The 20,379-nt window shown below is 52.5% G+C and overlaps 2 protein-coding genes across 7 annotated transcripts in view; both read right to left on the bottom strand.

Annotated features, from left to right (window-relative positions):
• Positions 1–163: 163 nt before the first annotated feature.
• Positions 164–1,823, bottom strand: Il17c (interleukin 17C). Its single transcript, XM_021171069.2, has 3 exons — positions 1,797–1,823; positions 1,268–1,587; positions 164–425 (listed from the first exon to the last, which is right to left on the bottom strand). Exons 1-3 carry the CDS (start codon positions 1,821–1,823, stop codon positions 164–166), a joined length of 609 nt encoding a protein of 202 aa, XP_021026728.1.
• Positions 1,824–6,072: 4,249 nt separating this feature from the next.
• Zc3h18 (zinc finger CCCH-type containing 18) overlaps positions 6,073–20,379 on the bottom strand; it is a 50,764-nt gene continuing 36,457 nt past the window's right edge. For all 6 annotated transcript variants that reach the window (XM_029480521.1, XM_021169726.2, XM_021169728.2 and 3 more), the window contains 11 exons: positions 19,823–20,091; positions 15,995–16,186; positions 15,151–15,276; positions 12,476–12,580; positions 12,034–12,177; positions 11,757–11,822; positions 10,339–10,499; positions 10,026–10,225; positions 9,537–9,630; positions 7,301–7,397; positions 6,073–6,959 (listed from right to left, as the gene is read on the bottom strand). In XM_029480521.1, coding sequence (XP_029336381.1) covers positions 6,761–6,959; positions 7,301–7,397; positions 9,537–9,630; positions 10,026–10,225; positions 10,339–10,499; positions 11,757–11,822; positions 12,034–12,177; positions 12,476–12,580; positions 15,151–15,276; positions 15,995–16,186; positions 19,823–20,091 — 1,653 coding nt within the window. In that variant the 3' untranslated portion in view covers positions 6,073–6,760. The remainder of the gene's footprint in view (positions 6,960–7,300; positions 7,398–9,536; positions 9,631–10,025; positions 10,226–10,338; positions 10,500–11,756; positions 11,823–12,033; positions 12,178–12,475; positions 12,581–15,150; positions 15,277–15,994; positions 16,187–19,822; positions 20,092–20,379) is intronic.

Here is a 20,379-nt window from a genome sequence, read left to right as displayed (position 1 = left end):
TATGGGTCACAGGGCAAAAGCTGGGCATAGCTTCTGCTTCTCTTGAGTCAATAAATAATAAATAAATACACATAAATAGAAGGCGTCCTCCTCTGTGGAGGTGCCTGGAATGCCTGTCCTGGAAGGATTGTGATGCGCCACAGTGGGGCCACGACAGAAGTCATCACTGTGTAGACCTGGGAAGAACGCAGGTGCAGCCGACAGGCACGCGGATGAACTCGGTGTGGAAGGCGAAGGATCCTGGCGTAGGGTCCGTCGTGCCGTCTCGGGAGCAGGGCTGTCGCCGTAGTACCAGCAGGCTCTGAAGCAGCTGCACCGAGTTCAGGGCAGCTGTCTCACGGCCCGTCTTGGCGTTGATGCATCCACGACACAAGCATTCTGCCACCGCCAGCTTCTGTGGGTAGCGGTTCTCATCTGTGTCAATGCTGTGGGGAGGGAACCATGAGAATGTGTACTCGGGCTCTACCCAGAGCCACTCTGAGCTTCCACAAGCAGCTCGCAGCTCGGTGGGCTGGGCATCCCTCTTCCCTCCATTTTTTTTTGTTTTTAATGTGGATGCGGGGGATTTGAACTCAAGTCTTCATGCTTGCCAACTAAATGCTCTTATGCAGTGAGCCATCTCCTCAGCCCTCCCGCTTCCCTCCTTGGAGCTCTACTGTCCTGCGACTGCGCCCCGCTTGCTCTAGAATTTGTAGTCTGAGAATGTGAATGCTACAGACAAAATGGTGCAGGCACTGAGCAGGCTGGCATTCTGTTAATGCTTGATAAGCGATGTTACCTGCATTCCTCCATGGCCTCTGAGAATGTAGAGGCAGGGGCTTTAGTGAGGGCTCTGGTCTCACTTAGCTCAAGCCTCAGCTGCTTCTTCTTCTTTTTTAATTAGCCGAGTCTCTCTCTCTCTCTCTCTCTCTCTCTCCTCTTTCTTCCTTCTCGCCTCACTTGCTCCGGCCCAAAGATTTATTTATTTATTATATGTGAGTACACTGTAGCTGTCCTCAGACACACCAGAAGAGGGCATCAGATCCCATTACAGATGGTTGTGAGCCACCATGTGGTTGCTGGGATTTGAACTCAGGACCTCCAGAAGAGCAGCCACTGCTCTTAACCGCTGAGCCATCTTTCCAGCCCCGCAAGCCCCAGCTTCTTAGGGGAACATGTTTTTAGAGGTTGGGGTGAGTGTGCACACTGAACAGACAATGATCTAGGGCTCTGGAGTGGAAATAAAGTCCCCCCACACCCCCACCAATGGGGACCCCATCACCCTCACCGATATCTCCATGGTGAGATGGAGCGCTCGTGAGTGTCAGCTTCCAGCACCTCCTCCGGCCGCAGCACGGGGCACTGTGTTCCAGCTAGAGGTCCTTCATGCTGTCTCCTGTGGCCCGTGGCCTCCAAACTGGCCACCAGGGCCACAGGGAGGGCCTGCTCCCACCTGGCACTTCGAGTTAGCAGGTGTGGAGGAGCCTGGCCGTGAGACAATTCCTCAGCAGAATAGCACCGCAGGGTCCTATGGCTTCGGGGTTTCCCCCAGGATGGGGGATCTTGGTGGGTCATCCCAGTAGGCAACCAGGCTAGAAGCAGGAGACTCTGTGGAGCAAGGCAGGTGCATGGTTAGGGGAAGCCCAGAGAACACCCATTTCCTCCCAAGGTTGCCTGTTCTCACTGAAAAGATGGGGTTTAGATTTCCCTTTGTAGGTGGGCAAATAGGCTTAGCCTAAAGACATCCCAAAAGGCCCCGCCATCCACCCCTCTGGGATAGGCTGTCATCATGAGGCTGGGAAAGGCACCAGGCTCACCATCACAGTGACGGTGACGGTGGCCATGGCAGCAGACATGGAGCAGCCTCACACCTGGCGATGGTCCCAGTGCTGTACCCGGTGAAGCCTGGCTGTGTGCTTTATACCTGGGGCCACACCTGGGGAAAATCCGGCACTGCTTCCTCCTCTGGGTCTGTCCCTTTGCATCACAGAGTTATCCAGCTAGGTCCTGAGAACAGCCCGGGCCCTGCCCTGGCCACACCTACCCCGGCGTCACAGATACTTCGGAGCCCCTGCAAGGCAACCTTTCTCCCCAAAGATCTGACCCAGTGGAATGCCCAGGAGCGCACAGGGCCCTGCCTGGCAGGACACTCTGGAACCAGGAACTAGGGCTTTCAGCCAAGCAGTTCTCAGCAGCTCACTGCTTTGATTTGTGTCAGTTCGGCTGTTTGAACTCAGGGACTCTGGGGCTGGCACTGGGGGACTTACGTGCTATGTCCTGCCTGCCATGAGTCTATAAGGTTCCAGGCCCTGGACCAGTGGATGGACTTGGAGGTTGTGCTTCCTGCCTAAGGTCACCATGCACCACCACCCTGTGGAGGCTAGGGAATGCCCTTAGGCTTGATCTGGGACCCTACAAGTTTATAATAATAATAATAAATAATAATCCTTTTGTGTGAGCTAGGTATGTTGGCACTTGCCTTTAATCTGAGCACTCAGGAGGCAGAGGCAGGCAGATCTTTGTGAGTTTGAGGCCAGTCTGGTCTACCGAGTGAGTTCCTGGACAACCAGGGCTACATAGAGAAACCCTGTCTCAATAAATAACAACAAGCAAACAAGCAATAACAAACAAAACAAACAAACAATAAACCACCCCAAAAACCAAACAATGTGGATGAGTGTTTTGTCTGCACATATGTGCCTGGTACCCACGGAGGCCAGGAGTGGACCCTTGATCTCCTAGAACTGGAATCATGGCTGTAAGAACACCCAGTGCTTTTAACTTCTGAACCCTACCCTCTCTCCAGACCCTCTCCAACAATTGTTTTTTTTTTTTTTTTTTTTTCGAGACAGGGTTTCTCTGTGTAGCCCTGGCTGTCCTGGAACTTACTTTGTAGACCAGGCTGGCCTCGAACTCAGAAATCCACCTGCCTCTGCCTCCCAAGTGCTGGGATTAAAGGCGTGTGCCACCATTGCCCGGACTGTCCTGGGTTTTGCTAGACTCTGAAATGTCCAACTCTTGGGATGGAGCCAGGCAGTATCAGCCTTTATACTTCGAAGCAGTGTCAACCTGAGTGCAGGGGCTGTGGTGTAGCATCTGTTGTGGCCCAGCCCCAGAACCAAGGAGGCACATCAGGGCACCCTACAAATGACAACTCAATTCGATGAAGGGGCGGCTCTGCTCACAGACTTGAAAGGCCACCGCGAGGGCAGTGTCATGCCGCCAGCTGGCTGGAGTCAGTTGAATCACTGGAGGCTGAAAGTGTGGCTGTCACCAGATTCACAGAGTGCCAGGCTCCCAGCCTGCTTCCAGAATCTGGGATGGACACTCCCAGCCCCTCCCATTACATGGAACAATGCCAGGTGGGGCTGAGACTGGCTAAATGAGCCAAGGAAGCCTCCTCTGAAGTGTCCTTAAGGGTCCTGAAGCTGGGGCTGAGGTGTTGTGCAAAGCCCAGCCCTAGGTCCCTTGCCAACCAGCCTGCTGATCTCCAGCTTCTCCCTGGCACACACACACGCCCACTGACATGCACTTAAACACCCACACATACAGATGGAGCTGTAGGGCTCCAGGTTCTTGGAGAATACTCTGGTGGACAGGGGTGGGGTTTCCCAGACCTCAAGTTTTCTGGCTAACCAATGGGCACCCTGATGATTCCTGTGGCCTTTCTGCATTCTGAGTCTGTGAGTCACAGATTTTTCAAGACACAGGTGGGAAGGAGGCAGGTTGGAGGTGAGGGAAGAGTTTGGCCAGCTATATCCTGGAAGAGAGGGATGTGTCAGTAGATTCCAGACTCTTCTTGGATTGGAGTCTTTCTGTATACAACCTGTCTGACAGCACCCAGTGCTCCTGGGGAGAGCAGGAGGAGGAACACAAGGAAAGGAAAACCAGTGTGTATGTGTCTGTCTGTCTGTCTGTCTGTCTGCCTCTGTATGTGTGTGTCTATGTCTCTGTGTGTTTGTGTATCTGTGTGTCTCTGTGTGTGTCTGTGTATGTATGTGTGTATATGTGTGTGTGTGTTTGTGTCTGAAACAGAAATGGGAATTAGAGAGGAATTCCGGGGAGAAAGACCCACTGCAGAGCGCCCTACTCTAGACCAGCCATCTCTCCCCAAGGCTACTTCTTCCAGAGTGGAGCCCAGAGGGGCCACGTGGCTCCCTATGAAAAGGGCTCTGTCAAGGCAGTGCCCAGTGCGAGGGAGTGCACACCTCCTGCCTCTGTTCCACTTGGTACCTCAGGCCCAGCAGAGAACAGGAGCAGGAACTTTGGAGACATCTAACTATTGCCACGTGCACACTCTAGGAACTCCAGGTTACTCACTGCCCAGGTGGAAAAACTGAGGCCCAGGGTTGCCGCAAATTAGCCCAGGCAGTACAACACGTATGTTGTACACATATGTACTACTGTGCTTCCTGCCGGGTCCTGAAACTGAGATCTGTGGACCTGTATGCTATGGGCCATTTTCCAAATGGAACCTGGCTGAGGTGACCAGACCTCCTGCCTTGGCTTATGGTAGCTCTGTGTTGGTCCTCTGGCCCCAGTGGCTGGCAGCTGTTCTGTGCCCAGTTAAGCCCAAGCAGGGCTTTAATTCAGACATCTCCATCTCTTGAAATGCACAGGACTCCTGGGCCAGGATGGCACTAGCATACTGGCCTCTGAGCTCCCAGGTTGGAGCTGACAGTCCATGGGTGCCCTAAGATGGCATCAGAACAGCGAGTCAAGCCTGGGCCCAGATTATGTCCTGTAACCTTTGGTCTCATACCCCCGTCTTCCCACCCTGTTTTGTATTTCACTTTAACCACTGGTGGCTGGATGGGCAGTCTGAGGAATTGAGTGCAGCTCTCCTAACAAGACACTGCCCTGGCTGTATGTAGGATAGAGAGAGTGGGTGTTATGTGGGAGTCAGAACACATGCAAGCATTGGAGGCAGAGGTAGGTAGCCTTGCTCCTGAGGTTTATGCAGAAGTCCCAGGTTGGGCAAGACTGGAAAAGCACCCAAGAGGAAGGATGCTGGGCAGACCCGCCCTGGCTGGGCAGGCCCGCCCACGCTAGACTTGAGCAGCCCCTACAGAGATTCTGCCCTGTCTGGGTCAGGCAACAGTGAAAGGCCTGAAGATCTGAGGTCTCTCTGAGGCAGGGGTTGCTGTAGGTCGGTTTGGAGTTGCTAGGTAGGGCTGCATCTCCCCTGGGCCTGGGGTCCAGTCAATAGCCAAGATGGCTGACACTGACCCAAGAGCAAGGTTGTGGGGTCTAGGCCTATCCTGGGTGAAGCCTGGGGTTGGTGGGACAAGTTCAGCTGGTAGAGAGCTTGCCTTGCCGACACAAAGGATCAGAGTCCAATCCTTAGAATCCATGAAAAATGTCACTTGTGCTGGCTGGGGAGGTATAAATAGGTAGGTCCCAAGGTCTTAGGCTAGCCAGGCCAGCCTAATGGTGAGTTCCAGGCCAATGAGACCCTGTCTCAAAGGAGGTGCAAGACATTTCTGAGGATACCTGAGGCTGGCTGTCCTCTCAGCTCCTTCAGACTTGGGGGCTTTTGGGCATGGTACTTCCTGGAAGATGGTGCTAGAACAGATGAGGCTGGGCACAGCACCAGGACTGGTGGCCTGTGAAGACGCTGTGGTATTGACCTGTCTGCACTGGCTGGATCTTAATCAAGTGCTCCTCTCACAGGAATAATGAAGGCCATGGAGGGACACCGCAGTCAAGTCCTGCAATCTTAGCTAGGCTTTGCATATGCCTGGGTGAGGGCCAGGCGACAGCTTCCCAGCAAGAATGACAAGCAGCTTTATAGCTGGGGTCAGCTCAATCATTGTCTACAGTCCCTGCTCAGCCAGGGCTCACGGGAGGGAGGGAGCTCCTAAATCACTCCAAGTCAGTGGTAAGAGCTGGGCTGCTCTTTCCTCAACCACAGGATGGGAAAACTGAGGCTCAACACTCCGGGGGCTAATGACGAGCAGTCTGTGCCCGCGGGCTCCTGGGGGTAATAGACGCATCTGCTCTCCTAGGGTGCTTGGCCCATTTTGAGCCAAGGCATGGATGCCCGGGAGAGAGGCAGCCGAGGCCCAAGCAGACATTACCAGGACCAGAAAGTGCTTATCAAAATATTTTATTTTAGGAGATCGCTCAAAAAAGACCCTCCACATTGGACAGACACCCCAACAATACCCCTGGCCTTATTATTTTTTTTTGTCTTTTCTGTTTTTTTCCTTTTTAATCAACTAAAACAATTTGATGCTTAAAATAAAAGACAGGAAATGTTTGCCAATCAGACTTTAGGCAAGAATATATATATATATTCTTCTTTAGGCAAAGTATATATATATATACTTTTGATCCAGGGAGGGGAGGGATGGCTGCCTGTAGTCCAGAAGTGTTCGGCTTTCCTGTCCCCAGAGGAAGCTGCTGAAAACTGCAGCCCAGGTAATCACCTGGGAGAAGTGAGGACGGAGGCAGAAGGGTGAGGCCAGCCCCTGCGTGCCTGAAGCTCTTAAGTTACACAGAGTTGGTGTCCCCTGCTCAGTGCTGATCTGTCCGTCTGTCCGTGGAGACTCTATTCTGGAAGGAGCTGGTTCAGTCTGGTGGGGAGGTTGGGACTCAGCTTCATCTTCATCTTGTGTGTGGCTTCTTTTCCAGCTGAGAAACTTTTTTTTTTTTCTTTTTTAATTTTTAAAAAGAATCACAGCCAAAATAAGACATTGACTGGAAAATCCAAAATGGCTGCGCTTACCCTACTCTTTATAAAAACATGAAGAGTCTACTCCAGGAGTGAGCTGGGCCACTACACTTTCCCGGGGATCTTGGCCCGCTTGCGAGCGATGGCGTCCTCAACCGCCTTGAGCTGTTTAAGGAGCTCCTCTCGCCGTGACAATGTGCTGGCCTTCCCTGACTTGGTGCCTGCTGTGGCAGTATCTGTGGCTTTGCCAGGCACGCTGGTGACCTTGCTGGAGCCCTTAGACTGGGGTGACAGTGGACGCTTCCTGTAGGATTGAGAAGGTGTGAGGCAGAGGTGACCAAGAGCCTGCCCTGGGGCAAGTGCCCATGACTCCCCACTTCTTCTGTGGGGAGACAAGGAGGGTGCAGGCTAACCTGCAGCCTCTCCTATTTGCCCCACTATATAGGCACCCTGAGAACCACTGGCCCTTGTCTAGGGTTCTTCAACAAGACAGTAATATGCAGTTGTACCCGATTAGTCTGAGGGGTTAAAGAGGAGTGGGCTGAGACTGCCCTGTCCTTCCTACTTGTCTTCCATGTCTCCCATACTCCTAAAGCCGATCAATTGTCCAGGACAAGCCTGTCATGGACGCAGGCAGAGACTTACCTGTCCGCTGGGGCAGCAGGAGCTTTAGCGTTCTGGCCTCTCTGCCTCTCTGGTTTTGGGGAGCCCATTCTTCCACCTGATTTCCGGTCTCGAGAACCTAGTAAGCAAGGGGACAGAATGAAGCCACTGCTTTGTATGTGGGCTGTCAGAGAACCCTAGTCCAAAGCATCAAAGTGACCAAGTGTGATTGGCTCTAACTCTGGCACCTGAGGTAGAGAGGGAGGAGGAGGAGCAGGACTTGAATGTGGTCCTTGGCTCATAGTGAGGTTAAAGTCAGCCTGGGTCACCACGAGGCCCTGCTCAGAAAGTCACAATATCAGGGCAGCTGGCGCTTTTCTTTCTATAAAGAATAAAACAGGAAATGCCAGGGTGGGAGACATGGGTCAGCAGTTAAGAGACTGGCTGATCTTTCAGAGGACCTCAGTTCAATTCGTAGCATGCATAGGGCAGCTCATAACTGTAACTCCAGTTTCAGGGGGTCCAATACCCTCACAGACAATGCACGAAGGCAAAACACCAACAGACATAAAACGTTAACAAACAATCAATCAAACAAATAAATAAATAGTGAAGACAAAACAAGACAAGCCAGGCAAAGCCAAGCACTGCTTCAGAAAGCAGGCCTGGAGCTGGACTCATCTCATCAAGTCCTCTCCTTAGTGAGACCCCTCTCTCTCAGCACACACATCTGACAATGCAGAGCAGTAACTGGAAGTCAACTCAAGAGTGGAGTACTCTCCTTTGTCAGGCTGGGCTAGGTAGCGGAGAAGAGGGCAAGGCCTGAGCGTGAACCAAGCCGGTGACCCAATGGCCATGGTTCTGAGGAAAGAATTCCCTCTGGAGTTCAAAGGCCAAGGGTCATGGGCCCAGGGATCTGCCTGAAGTGAGCCCCAGAGCCTCAGCAGCAGCAGCAGCCACCTCCTCTACACCTGCTTCAGAGAGGCAGGTATTGGTTTATATTGGTTTTTGCTCTGTCTATTAAAGCAAACCAGGAGAATCCCCCATCTTTCCTGCAGGGCTTGAGATGGGGTGTCCTGGGAGATATGGAGGGTCTCCAAGACTCTCTAGTCTCCACGGTTAAAACAATGACTCAGAGCCACTGTGCCTTCCCACATGCCAATGACCCTAAGGTGTGCAGAGGCACAGCTGGGTCAGTCTGGGGTGAGGTTTCACTGACTGACTGTTGGCTGTGCAGGCTGGGTTTTATGGCAACTTGACACAAACTAGAGTCATCTGACAGGAGGGAACCTCGACTGAGAAGATGTCTCCCTAGGATCTGGTTGTGGGTAAGCCATGGGGCGTTTACTTAGTAAGTAATTGATGCAGGAAGACCCAGCCCACTATGGATGCTGCTACCCCTAGGCAGGTGGTCGTGGGTGTTATAAGAAAGCAAGCTGAGCAGGCCAGTAAGCAGCACCACGCCACGACCTCTGCATTAGGCGACCCCAAGCTTCCTGTCCTGACTTCCATGATGAACAGTGGTGTGGAAGTGTAAGCCAATAAACCTTTTCTTCCCCAAGCCACTTTTGGTGATGGTGTTTCACCATAGCAACAGTGGCCCTGACGACGACGATAGCCGACGACATCGGGCATTAGAACGTGAGGAGAAGAGCGGATGCACTCAGTCATTTGCCTGCTGCCTGTAGCCCAGCCTGGTCTGGAACTCTGTATAGCCAAGGATGACCTTAAACTTCTGATCCTTCTGTCTCCAGTGCTGACGTTTTAGATGTCCATAGCATAGCATTAACGTGGTGCCAGGAACCAAACCCAGGGCTTTTGTGCAAGCCCTCTATTAGCTGAGCCCCTACCTGCCCCCTCACCCACTGTTCTGGTTGTATACTGGAAGGTTGGTCATTATTAACAGACTGCATCTGTGTCACTGTGCAGACATTATTTATCATCTGTAACCAGGATCTTGTGTTCTACCACTGAGCTATATTTAAAGACTTAAAACCTTTCCTATCACACACCTGTCATTCCAGCACTTTGGAGGTGGAGGCAGGAGGATCATGAGTTGGAGACAAGCCTGAGCTAAAGAGCAAGAAAATGTCTAAAAGGGAGAGCAAAGCTTGGTGTGATCCCCAGCACTACAGTACTCATCACAGACACACAGTGGGGTTTTTAGGTTCCGCTACAGTTTTCAGAATACACTGGTATCAAGCCCCCGCAGGTGGGCCTTCTGGCTTATGGGTGACATCCATAGTATAACCTCAGGCACAAGACCTCCAAGGCTTACCTCGGTCTGGGGACAAGTTGGCCTTCTTGGCAGGAGGGCTCTGCCGGTCCTTGTCTGATGGCTCATAGCGCTTCCGGCTTCCTTTATCAGCTGCCTGAAACAGCACAGTGAGGGCGGTAGGGCTCAGATCATTGTTAGGCCAGGCAGAGGGTGGCGGGTGGCGGTGTATCTGTTGTTACTGGCGAGTGATTCTTTGCTCCCATGAGCCTCCTCTTGACTGAACCCCTGACCCTCCAAAGCAGTTCTGTGGCCCTTGCCACCACGTGATGGGGCCCTCTGTGCTGCATGAGCCTCACAGGATCTCAACATGTCAGGCCTTGGCCCTTCCAGACACGTGCAGAGCTTTGAAGATGTCTGATGCTGGGGTGGGGTCAGGACCCAGGCTGGCCAGGCCGCAGGTACAGGCACATGGATGGGCGAGGTCCCTTGGGCCGAGACCCCAGTACCCAGGCTCAGGTGCAGTAATACAGGCCTGTCCCCTTGTCTCACCTTGTTCAGCAGTGTCAGCTTTATCTCCTTGTGGGCAACAAAGGAGCCCTGTTGGGGCTGCCCAGGGGCCGCCTGCTGAGGTGCCGCTGCCTGCTGGGAGGCCTTCCCACCTGCTGGAGCTTTAGAGGACTTGGGTGGCTGCGTGGATGGATCCCGCTTCCGCTTTTCCTCTCTCACTCCGTCTTCTTTCTTGGATTTCCCTATCAACGACAAACCTCAGTCACAGGTTCCTGTGTACATGGACCATAAAACAAAGTCTCTGTGGAAAGCTTACCCCCAAGCCCACACCCCAAGGGCAAGGGCCCTTGCCTACCTCTCTCCTTCTTGGTCTGGGCAGGAGTTGGGGATCGAGAGCTGGCTGAGGACACAGGACTGGCCAGGTCTGCATACATGTCATCTGAGTCCACACTGTGCACTGAGCTGCTACTCGAGGTGGCGCTGGACACTGAGGAAACGCTGCTCACACTCAGAGACCTAGACACACAAGCACAGCTGTGCGCTCAGCCCCACGGTGACTGCAAGATGGCTGGGCTGCAGGCTGACAGGAGGGTCTCCATGGTTTGTCTTCACCCAATTTCCATGTTTATGGGATGCACACAGACAGAGTACACAGTGAAAGGACAACTCTGAGTCTCCACTTGGCTAGCCTGGGTGACCCGGTACTGGGGACTGAGCCCAGCCAACAGTGAGACAAACCACAACCTTAAGCACAACAGTCACAACCCACAGTCCCGGTAACCTGGGAGACAGAGGCAGATCGCCATGCTTCAGGATAGCACAAAAGGGGTGTGAGCTGCTGGAGGTGTGCTGGAGCCCCTCTGCTCCCAGCTTCTTGGGAGTTCAAGCTCATCTGGGCAACACAGGGAGACTCCCAATTCAAACGAGCCTGCAGCTCAGTGACAGGGAGCTTGAGCAGAACGCAAGGCCCCGGGTTTTAGTGGGACCACTAAGATACCTTGTACTCTCCTCAGGGCACAGGAGTAGGGTAGGGAGAGGAGATGGTGATACAGTTTTGATACAGGGCAGTGCCATGACATGACTATCACAAACACCAACCAGCTTCTTCTAAGGGCATCAGGAGACAGAACAGAGGAGCAGAGACAGGGAGAAGATAGAGTCAGGGGTTTTCTAGTTTTCAAAAACAAACAGGCAGGGCATGGTGGCGCACACCTTTAATCCCAGAACTTGGGAGGCAGAGGCAGGTGGATCTCCATGAGTTTCAGGCCAGCCTGGTCTACAAGAGTGAGTTTGGGCACAGAGAAACCTTGTCTCAAAGAGCCAACAAATAAAAATCCCATAGGTCTTTGAAAGAGTCTAGACTGCTAAGGCCTTGGACAAAAGCTAAGGCCCTGATGCAAGAGGACAGAGGAAAAATGGTCACCAGATTCCAAGAGCACCAAGCTGACTCTACCTTCTAACTCCTTTCTGGTTTTCTTTAAGGGATCTTCCTCCCAACTGCTTTAGGGCTGACTCCCTCCAATAGGATCAGCAGGCCCTGAGAACACCCGTTTATCCTCAGGAAAGGTGTGGGTAGAGAACCTGGGACTGGCCTCAGCTTTGTCCAGCTGGGGAGCAGGAGCAGTCTCGCCTCCTCCCAAAGGTTAGGTAGGTGCTGTTGTGTGAAGGGAGACCATACTCGCCCTGAGCTGTGTGTTCTCAGATAAGCCCTAACATGGTCAGCCCACCTGGTGAGGGAAAAGGGTCAATAGGGGGTAGGACCAAGCAAGTGACCTGGATCGGGAACTGGAGCCACTGTAGCTGCTACCACTGCCGCTACCACTGCCGCTGAGCGTCCGCCTGCAACACAAGCAGCATAGTTCACCTCAGAGGCGGCCTCACTGAGGCAGAGCCGTCCTGCACACCAGGCTGCTAACGGGCCTGTTCCAGGTTGGGCCTCTGCTCCTTGCTGCTTCCCTGGGGATGGACCCACCTCCCAGGCTCCAGTCTTCCATCAGCACCAAGGACAAAGAGAACTGTCCCAGGATTGCCATAAGTCCACACTGCTCACCTCCTTGGGGGAGTCCTGGTTTGCCGCTCCTTTCTCCTGGCTTCTCGGAGATCTCCAGGTTTGGCAGGCTCAGGACCAGGAGCAGTAGTTTTGGTGGCCTGTGGTGGGGCTGGGGGAGGGGCTGGCTTCTTTATTGACTTCTCCCTGTGAGGCAAGGCAGGGTCAAGGCAGGGTAGGGCTAGGGTCCCTGCTCAATAAACCCACATCTCAGGGCTCTACAGTTTAAGCACAGCACATGACTGCTAAGGTTCCATGCTACAGGGACCCAAGTCTAGGTGCTGAGCCCGGGCCTCTGCCCACCTCCTGGGAGCCAGATCTGCTGCCCTTTGGAGGCTGCTCACTCTAGTTCAAGCATGGGATGGGAAGAGAGGAGGAGGCCGGAAGCCCTGGAAACCCCACCGAGGTGGAGCACCACAGCAACCTGAGGGGGCTCAGGACTCACCCTGCTTTCCCGGGAGGTGGGGCCGGCTCCCCCTTGGTTCTGACTGGAGGTCTGTGTGGGGAAGGTGTGGGAGACGGGGATGGGGACGAGGAGAAGGACCGGGACCTGGGGAACAAAGAGAGTGTGAGGAAGAAGTCTGGTGCTTGGCAAATTCCCTTACTGGCTGGAGCTGGCACATCCCCTAGGAAACAGAGACCTTAGGCTGAGGCTCAGCTGATTCACCATCTGATAGAACACACACTCTGATAGGAGAGCACACACTCTGATAGGAGAGAACAGAAAAGGGCATCGAGCAGTCTCAGGGATGGAGGCTTGTATGCAGGAGAAAGCACATGGCTCTGCCTTAGCATGGGGCCAAATGAGTGGATATGGCTTTGGCTAAGTGTGGAATCCAAGACACCTAGAAGCCAGGAGGTGGCAGAGCTGGTAAGGGTCCCAAGTGCCTGGTCGGCAGGCACAGGCACAGCACAGAGGTAGGTCCCCAAGTAGTGACAGCACGACATAAGCAGGGAGTGTACAGCGGGGAGATTATGACCGGATGATTTCCACAGTGTCAGGTGTCAGCAGGGTAGACAAGCAGCCCAGGAAAGGGTGCTGGTCCAGGCGGAGTTTCCAGGATGAAGTTCTAACAGTGAGCTCACACTTCAGTCGCGAGGATCAAAGAGACTGGGTTGACCTATGTTACCTATTCAGAACCACCACATGAACGCCTGTGACGTCGAGCTAGGTGGGGCCAGCAATGGGTCAGGTTCCTGCAGTCCTCCATGCTTTCATGGGCAAAGGCAGATGCCCAGGAAACCTCGCATTTACTCTCATGGGCAAGCACTACAGGAGGCCCAGAGACTGTGACCCAGGGGACCCTCCAAGCCTTGGCAGCAGGCCAGCCTCCTCTCCCTCAGCCCCTGCTTCTTCCTCAGCAGGCCTCCTGAGTGCAGCTTTGGGAGGGGCTGCTACAGATGAACTTCAGGAAGGACAGCTGCAGAACCCCAAGGCTAGGACTCCAGGTCTCCTTCCTCACTTCAAAGGAGGACACCCAGAACGACAGGTCTCCAGAAGGATAGTGCGGACACCAAGTGAGTTACGCCACTGAGAAAGGCACTCGCACTGTGGGAATGGCGAGACCGTGATGAAGCTTCTGGACCATGGATGGGATGGAGTATTCCCACTGGTGTCTCCCTGCAATGTTACCTTGTAGCTCCTTGGCTGACCTGTAGGACCTTCCTGCGTCTTGCCTGCTCTGGGACCCACCCAGCTTCTTGCTTTCTGTGCTCCATTTACCAGCAAGGGCCAGAAACACACGGACTGACACCTGGAGTCTGTACCTCTTGGTCCTGTTGCAGCTGCCTCCCCGACCCAAGGCCCTAACCTTAGAGCACAGGATAGACAGGGAGTGTTTTCCTGCTACCTTCTACCACTATCATTAGCTGCTTGCCCAAAACAAACATCATATACACAACTTTCTCTCCACACTGAGTCCAACCTTTCTAAAGGCCCCTTGTGTTCTCTACCTCTACAGCCCCTTATTTTACAGAAAGCTAAGTGACCTTTGTCTGTCTCAGAGACTCCCACAGGTTCTCCTTGTCCTTCCCACTGTGAGGCCCATGGTCTCTTCTCTTTACTGCACCCCCACCCCCACCCCCGCTGCTGACACCTGCAGAAGGAACCTGCCAATGCTTGTGCTCTGGGGTTTGTGCCAGCACATCTCTGGATGGCCTCCACACAGCCTTCTCTAGGCTACCTTCCCCTCCTGGTTGCCTGTTATGTTACAAGAGCTCCTATCTTCTATGTTCATGAAGACAGACCCCCATGCAATTTACTCCACACTGGCAGAAGCATCAGTGAACATCCCGTGAGACAGCCTCAGCGGCCTCAGCACTGCAAGCTAACCCTCATTCCATGTACAGCAAGAGCAGCTGTGTGTGACGGCACACTTCTTTCTGCCCAGCCCTCGGGAGGCAGACACAGGTGGGAATTAGAGGCCAACCTAATCTAATACATAGCAAATTCCAGGCCAGCTAGGGCTATATATATAAATCTCAAAATGTCCTTAAAGAAAATAAAAACAAGACCATATGCCAGGAAGGGGTAACATTGCAAGGGACCAAATTACACTAAGGAACTACAGAACGTTTTATTCCCACACAAATGCTTAGTGATAATATGTCCCAAAGCAGTGGGTTGTGTGTCTTTATGTGTCCCAGGTAATGACGAGGACTGACACTTCAGCTTTACCAAACACCACGCCAAAGTTTTGCTCCTTCTAAAGAGCTTTACAGTGACAGCAGCGCAGGGAAGGGACACGATGGAGCATCAGCTCAGTTGAGGGACGGACGGACCACTGAGCACTGCCCTACCCCCAAGCCAGCCTGACTGAGGTGAAGGGCACCTGCCACTGGCAGACACACTACCACAGAGAGAAACTTGCCTAACTCTCCCAGGGCTTCTGGGATGGACACTGTACATTCCTACCTGCCGCTCAACAGAGACCTGAGGGGCAGGTCCTAGGCCAGCCCCTGCAGTATTGGCACCTCAGTCCCAAGTGCTCCTCAGGATGCAGGGTACTGAAACCATTTTGGAAGCAGGCACCCAGGAACCCTGCGAGAGACATGACCACCTGATCCACCCCACACACCCATGATCACTGAACCTGCTAGAGGTCAGCAGGCAGGACTTACCTGGACCGGCTGCCTGAGAACGAGCTGTGTCTGGAAGAGCGGCTAGAATAGGAGCTGTAGGAGGAGGATCGGGACCGGGACCGGGATGAGCCAGAGCCAGAGTAGGATGAAGACCGTGAAGATGACCTGTGGGCCAATGGACAGAGAAGGGCAGTGACAAGGTGGTGTTCACTCCTGCAGCACTGGGATGTGCTGAGCCGCTGTTCTCTCGTGCAGTCAGACAGCGTGGCTCCATAGAGAACAAGCACTTTCAAAGACAGAGATGATCAGGAGACCTGCAGAGCAACCCACAGTGCCATGCTGCAGAGAGCAGGACTGGGCGCCCCAGGAGGAGGGAACCAGAGACTAGTGTGAGTGCGGAACAAAGCCAGAGTGTGAGTTTCCAGCTGACCCAGGGTTCCCTCCCATGGCTGTGTTCATGGCTGTGTCCAAACACACACCTCTGGTTCCGCCCAGACTCCATGCGGAGCTCCTTCCCCTGAGGTGCAGACACAGCTTCTGGCACGCAGCACTCACACGAGTCCTGTCACTAAGGGAAGTTCTCTGAGAGCTGAGTGACTGGTCAGCAGAGTGTGTAGTTCCTGTCAGCAACCCACAGCCTTTCCCACAGGATCTGAGAGGCCTTCCCTCCCTGAGGGACCTGTATGACTCCAGCAGACAGCCGGTGTCTATGTGTTAGGTCACCCATCCTACTTACTGCTGTAAGTTCTGGAGCACGGAAAGTCTTACCACAACACTCAGCATTAGTCCTATCTAGTAATCCACTGACCAGGCACGCACGCAAACAAGAAACTGGCAGCCAGTGACTGTGCCCAAGCCACCTGTCTTTACAGTCCCTTTGTACCTGGAGGAATTGGAAGCCGAGGCTGAAGAGGCGGAGGTTTTGCGACGTCTTCGTGCCCGGCTTGGGGAGACGGACACGCCAAGCTTCTTCTTGGGAGACTTGGATCGGCGCCAGGGGTCCTTCCACTCATCGGCTCGCTTCACCTGGGGCCCCACAGAGGTGCTCTCCTTCTTTGGTGGTTCAGCTTGACGGCTAGAATCACAGAGAGGCTCTCTGCTCAGGCTGCCACCCTTCCCCAGCGATGCTGCTGTGAAGAGAGACTGGAAAGCCAGGGCATTCACCTGAGATACCCGAGGAAAGAGTCAGATGAAGAGGAAACATGGCATCCCTTCTACTCCACAGTCGACTTCCTGCAGCAATGGGCTTAACTTCCATGCCATCTTTCCTGGGAGGGATCCCATTCTCTCTCCCTCTCTCTCTTAAGATTTATTTATTTATTTTATGTATATGAATACACTGTAGCTGTCTTCAGTCACACCAGAGGAAGGCGTCAGATCCCATTACAGATGGTTGTGAGCCACCATATGGATATTGGGAATTGAACTCAGGACCTCTGGAAGAGCAGCCATTGCGCCATCTCTCCAGCCCTCATCTTCTCTTATATATAATAAGTATTTTTTTTGGTGGTAAGTTTGAGGTCAGGCTGGTCTATAGAGCAAGTTCCAGGATAGCCAGGACTACACAGAGATATTGTCTCAAAAATCAAACAAACGAAAGAACAAGTACTTTAGGGGAGTCATTACTTAACTCTATCTTTCTGACTGTACTGTTCTGACAGCAACGGAGTCCGCCTGATTCAATGCTTATTTTTAGTGTTGGCACATAGTAGGTACAGAGTATTCATGAAATTAAAGCAACAAGAACCATGTTTTTAAACACCTGTTAACAAAGAAAAGTGAAGGAAAGTCCATGCCTTAAGCCTTTTCTTTGCATTTCAAGAATCTGGTTAACTGCACCCTGGGAAGTTCTTGATTGATGCACAGAGAGAATGAGGATCCCAGGCTCCCTTCCCTAACAGCACCAGCCTCATGTGCTCAGAGTTAGAGAAAAGGTATATATATATATATATATATATATGGAAGGCTGCACTATCCCATGCAGAGAGAAACCCTGCCGGTTTATCCTTTCAGAACTTCTGTTTAGTCAGGCACCAGCCAGTGGCGGGTACCAGGACTCTCGCTACCCACTGAGAGGCACAGGGAGAGCAACACCCAGCTGAAGCTTAACCACCAGACATGTGAGTCTGGCTTGTGCCACTATTATCTCAGCCCTGACCCCGGAAGCTAATGCCCCAGGTACACCCAGGGGCTGCCCTAAGGAAATGCAGAAAGGATGGCGTAGGGAGAGCCTCTGATCCCCAGCATAGCTGGGAAGAACCCAGGTCACAGGAGAGGCTATGTGGGTGAAACATGGGTATCCAATGGAAGCCCCAGATTTAGTGATAGGTCTTTGTGATAGGAAGAATGACTGGATGAACCATCATTCAAGAATCCATTACCAAATTCACTGAGAGAAGTGTTCATGTATCATGTAGAGGGAAAAGCTTCAAGACTGCCGTGTGTCTGAGTGCCAAGGAGTCTGGCCACGGCGAGGATCTATGACCACTGAGCTTGTGTTTCAGGGTAGCAGCTATTGAGCCGCGGGCTAACACCCTCCCAGCTGGCACCTGAGTTGTCTTGACAGTTGAGGTCTGGAGTCTGCAGAGTGACATAGGTTGAATCTTTGTCTCCCAGGACATCCTGAGAAAACTGCTGAATTGTTTAGTGGGGAATAACCACCCAGATATCACATCAGACCTAGAGAGCCAGGCAGAATACAAAACCACAGGAGGTTACATCTCCCCATAGGTGCCCACATAGTGTGTGTGGTATATCAGGACCGTAGTATGCAAAGGGAGAAGTGCTGGTCGGGAACTACAGCAGGCATCTGCTGGGCAAGGACAGATGTGTTATTTCCAGATATTTCTGAAGAGACAAACAAACAAAGGCACAGGTGATCTGTGACCTTGATCTTCTGTGTAGCTGCAGCACCCTCTAATCTCCCTCTCGCACAGTACCATATCCAAAGGCTACCGGAGGCTCTACAGGGCAAGGGTCAGCTGTGCTGTCAGAGTCAATGCTAAGGCTGACAGCACACAGGCCAAGGGAGGCACAAGGAAGTGAGCAGCAGCCCATGAGCGAAGCAACCACCCCGCCTGTCTGGGAACTCCAGCTTGGACAGCTGTCAAGTCTGGGGTCAAAGAATAAAAAGCAACTGATGGCAAGTTGCTTCTAAAATCGGGAGGATTAAACATCTAATAAAGACAGGAAGAAGGAACTCACAGCATGTGGGTTCTTCCCTACTACCTCAATCTGCCAACACCCAAGGAACACACACTTTTGTTTATCTCCCAGGAAATTGCACAGGTTTCCCAGGACTGTCCCACTTGGCCACAGTGTATACAGTTTGCCCTAATTTCAGTGGGTGACACCACTGTACCTCTTCATGCCTTACACCATGCACACGATGACGTCTACTGGCTAAACCCCTCTGAGCTCAGTGAGTCCTTCTTCCTTCTGCAGTTCCCCAGGAGTACAAGTCCTACGTGTTCTCTGCTCTGCTTTGACATTACTTCTTGTGAGCACCCTTTTCTGAAAGTCAGCACTTGCTGTCTGGTCCTCTCTACTAGCCCTACATGTATGAGACAGCAGAGATTTCTTACTGCCATTTCTCCACCCTGTGCCCTAAAGAACACAGAAGGCTAACACATGCCAATCTACTGAGACAGCATCAAAATCCAGAGGCAAGAACATTTGTTAAGGCAGCCTGGTCTACACACCTAGTTCTAAGATGGCCATAGCCACATAGCAAGACACTATCTCAAAAGAAAACAAAACAAAAACCAAACCAAAACAACCAACCAACCAATCAACCACAGAAGCAATACAAGAGCAAAGTCCTATCTGTGGGCTTCACTTAGCTCATATTCCAACCAACTAACAATCCCAGAAGGTCTGAGTTCAGTCCTGACCTGCAAGCGCTGAACTGGAACAAGGCTTTTCCATAACCTACCACTCTGATTCAGAATCTGAAAATGTATTTTTGAGCATACTGGAAAGCCAGCAAACCCAGAGACACAGAACTGGTAACAAATGTCAACAAAGGCCCTAGACCCATGTGTTCTGGGACAGAAAGAGACAAAGTGGCACATGCCTGGAAAACCAGCAGCTGGAAAACGGAGGCAGGAAGGATCATAAGTTCAAGGCTACACTACACAGAAATAAAAACCAAAACGAATAGTGTTATTTGTATTACTTCAGATGGTAGGCAAGGCTCACTAAAATGTACTTCTAACATCATGCTACCCACACTGTCCTTGGCTCTTCATCTCACACCTCTACTCTGCTCCTGCCACTTTGCAGAGGACAAGGGAGGGGCTCTCTACCCTGGTGTGGCAGCACTATGGGCTGAAGGTCTAGGAGAAATGGACAAAGCAGCTTCTTTGGAAGGCGGTCCGTCAGATCATCAGTTATGAGATGACCCGGCAGCTCCTCCCACAGGTAACCCAAGAAGAGAAAATCCACACCCACACAGCAACATTCACAGCTACAACTGTCAAAAAGTACCCACAGCCCAATGTCCACCAACAGACAGACAGACACAAAAGGAGCTGAGGCACAGCCACAGTGCTTTCTGCAAATACAATCTCAGAGGAAGAAAGTAGCCCCACACCTACACTATGTCCTACACAGGCAGGCTGCTTCAGGAAAGCACAGAGCTGTTACCCAAAGATCTGATGGAGAGGCCAAGGGCAAGATGTGCTGACAGATGGGATTTAGGGTGACCTACCTCGGTGGCTGTGGGGACCGGGGCTTCGGCTTCTCCTTGTCCTTCTCCCGGTCCTTGTCCCTGTCTCGGTCTCGGTGTTGCCGGTCCTTCTCATCTCGCTTGGCTCTCTCTCTCTCCCACTCCTCTTTCCTCCGCTGCCGCTCCTTGTCCCGCTCTCGCTCCCGTTCTCGCTCCCGCTCTCTCTGCCTGCGCTCCCGTTCTCGGTCCCGCTCTCGTTCCCGCTCGCGTTCTCTTTGTCTGTTTTCTCGCTCTCGTTCCCTCTCTCGTTCCTAGGTTAAAAAGCCAGATACAGACGCTGAGTCACAAACTATTGGATAGAAGCAGAGAGAAAACAGGGTGCAGGGAAGAGGATGCTATCAAGAGGCCATTCTATTCCCAAGTATTTCCTTAAAATAAGTTAGCTGTGTCTGATGGCAAAGGCCTGCAACTAGGAGACTAAGGCAGGAGGATCTCAAATTCAAGGCAAGCCTGGGTCAGGTGAGAGCCTTCTTTAAGTCACTGACCAAGTATGTCCAGAGTCTTAGGAACTTAGGGTTAGTTCCTAGTACCACAAAACA

This window comes from Mus caroli, chromosome 8, assembly GCF_900094665.2.
Source record: "Mus caroli chromosome 8, CAROLI_EIJ_v1.1, whole genome shotgun sequence".
Taxonomy (NCBI): Eukaryota; Metazoa; Chordata; class Mammalia; order Rodentia; family Muridae; genus Mus; species Mus caroli.
This window is presented reverse-complemented; position numbering and strand designations above follow the sequence as displayed.

Excerpts from the sequence above, each read along its gene's own strand:
- Il17c (XM_021171069.2), bottom strand. The coding sequence starts at position 1,823 with ATGGCCACCGTCACCGTCACTGTGATG. Across the intron at positions 1,588-1,796 it reads CCGTCACCGTCACTGTGATG|AGTCTCCTGCTTCTAGCCTG; the intron begins GTGAGCCTGGTG and ends CTTGCTCCACAG. Across the intron at positions 426-1,267 it reads ATCTCACCATGGAGATATCG|CATTGACACAGATGAGAACC; the intron begins GTGAGGGTGATG and ends CCCTCCCCACAG.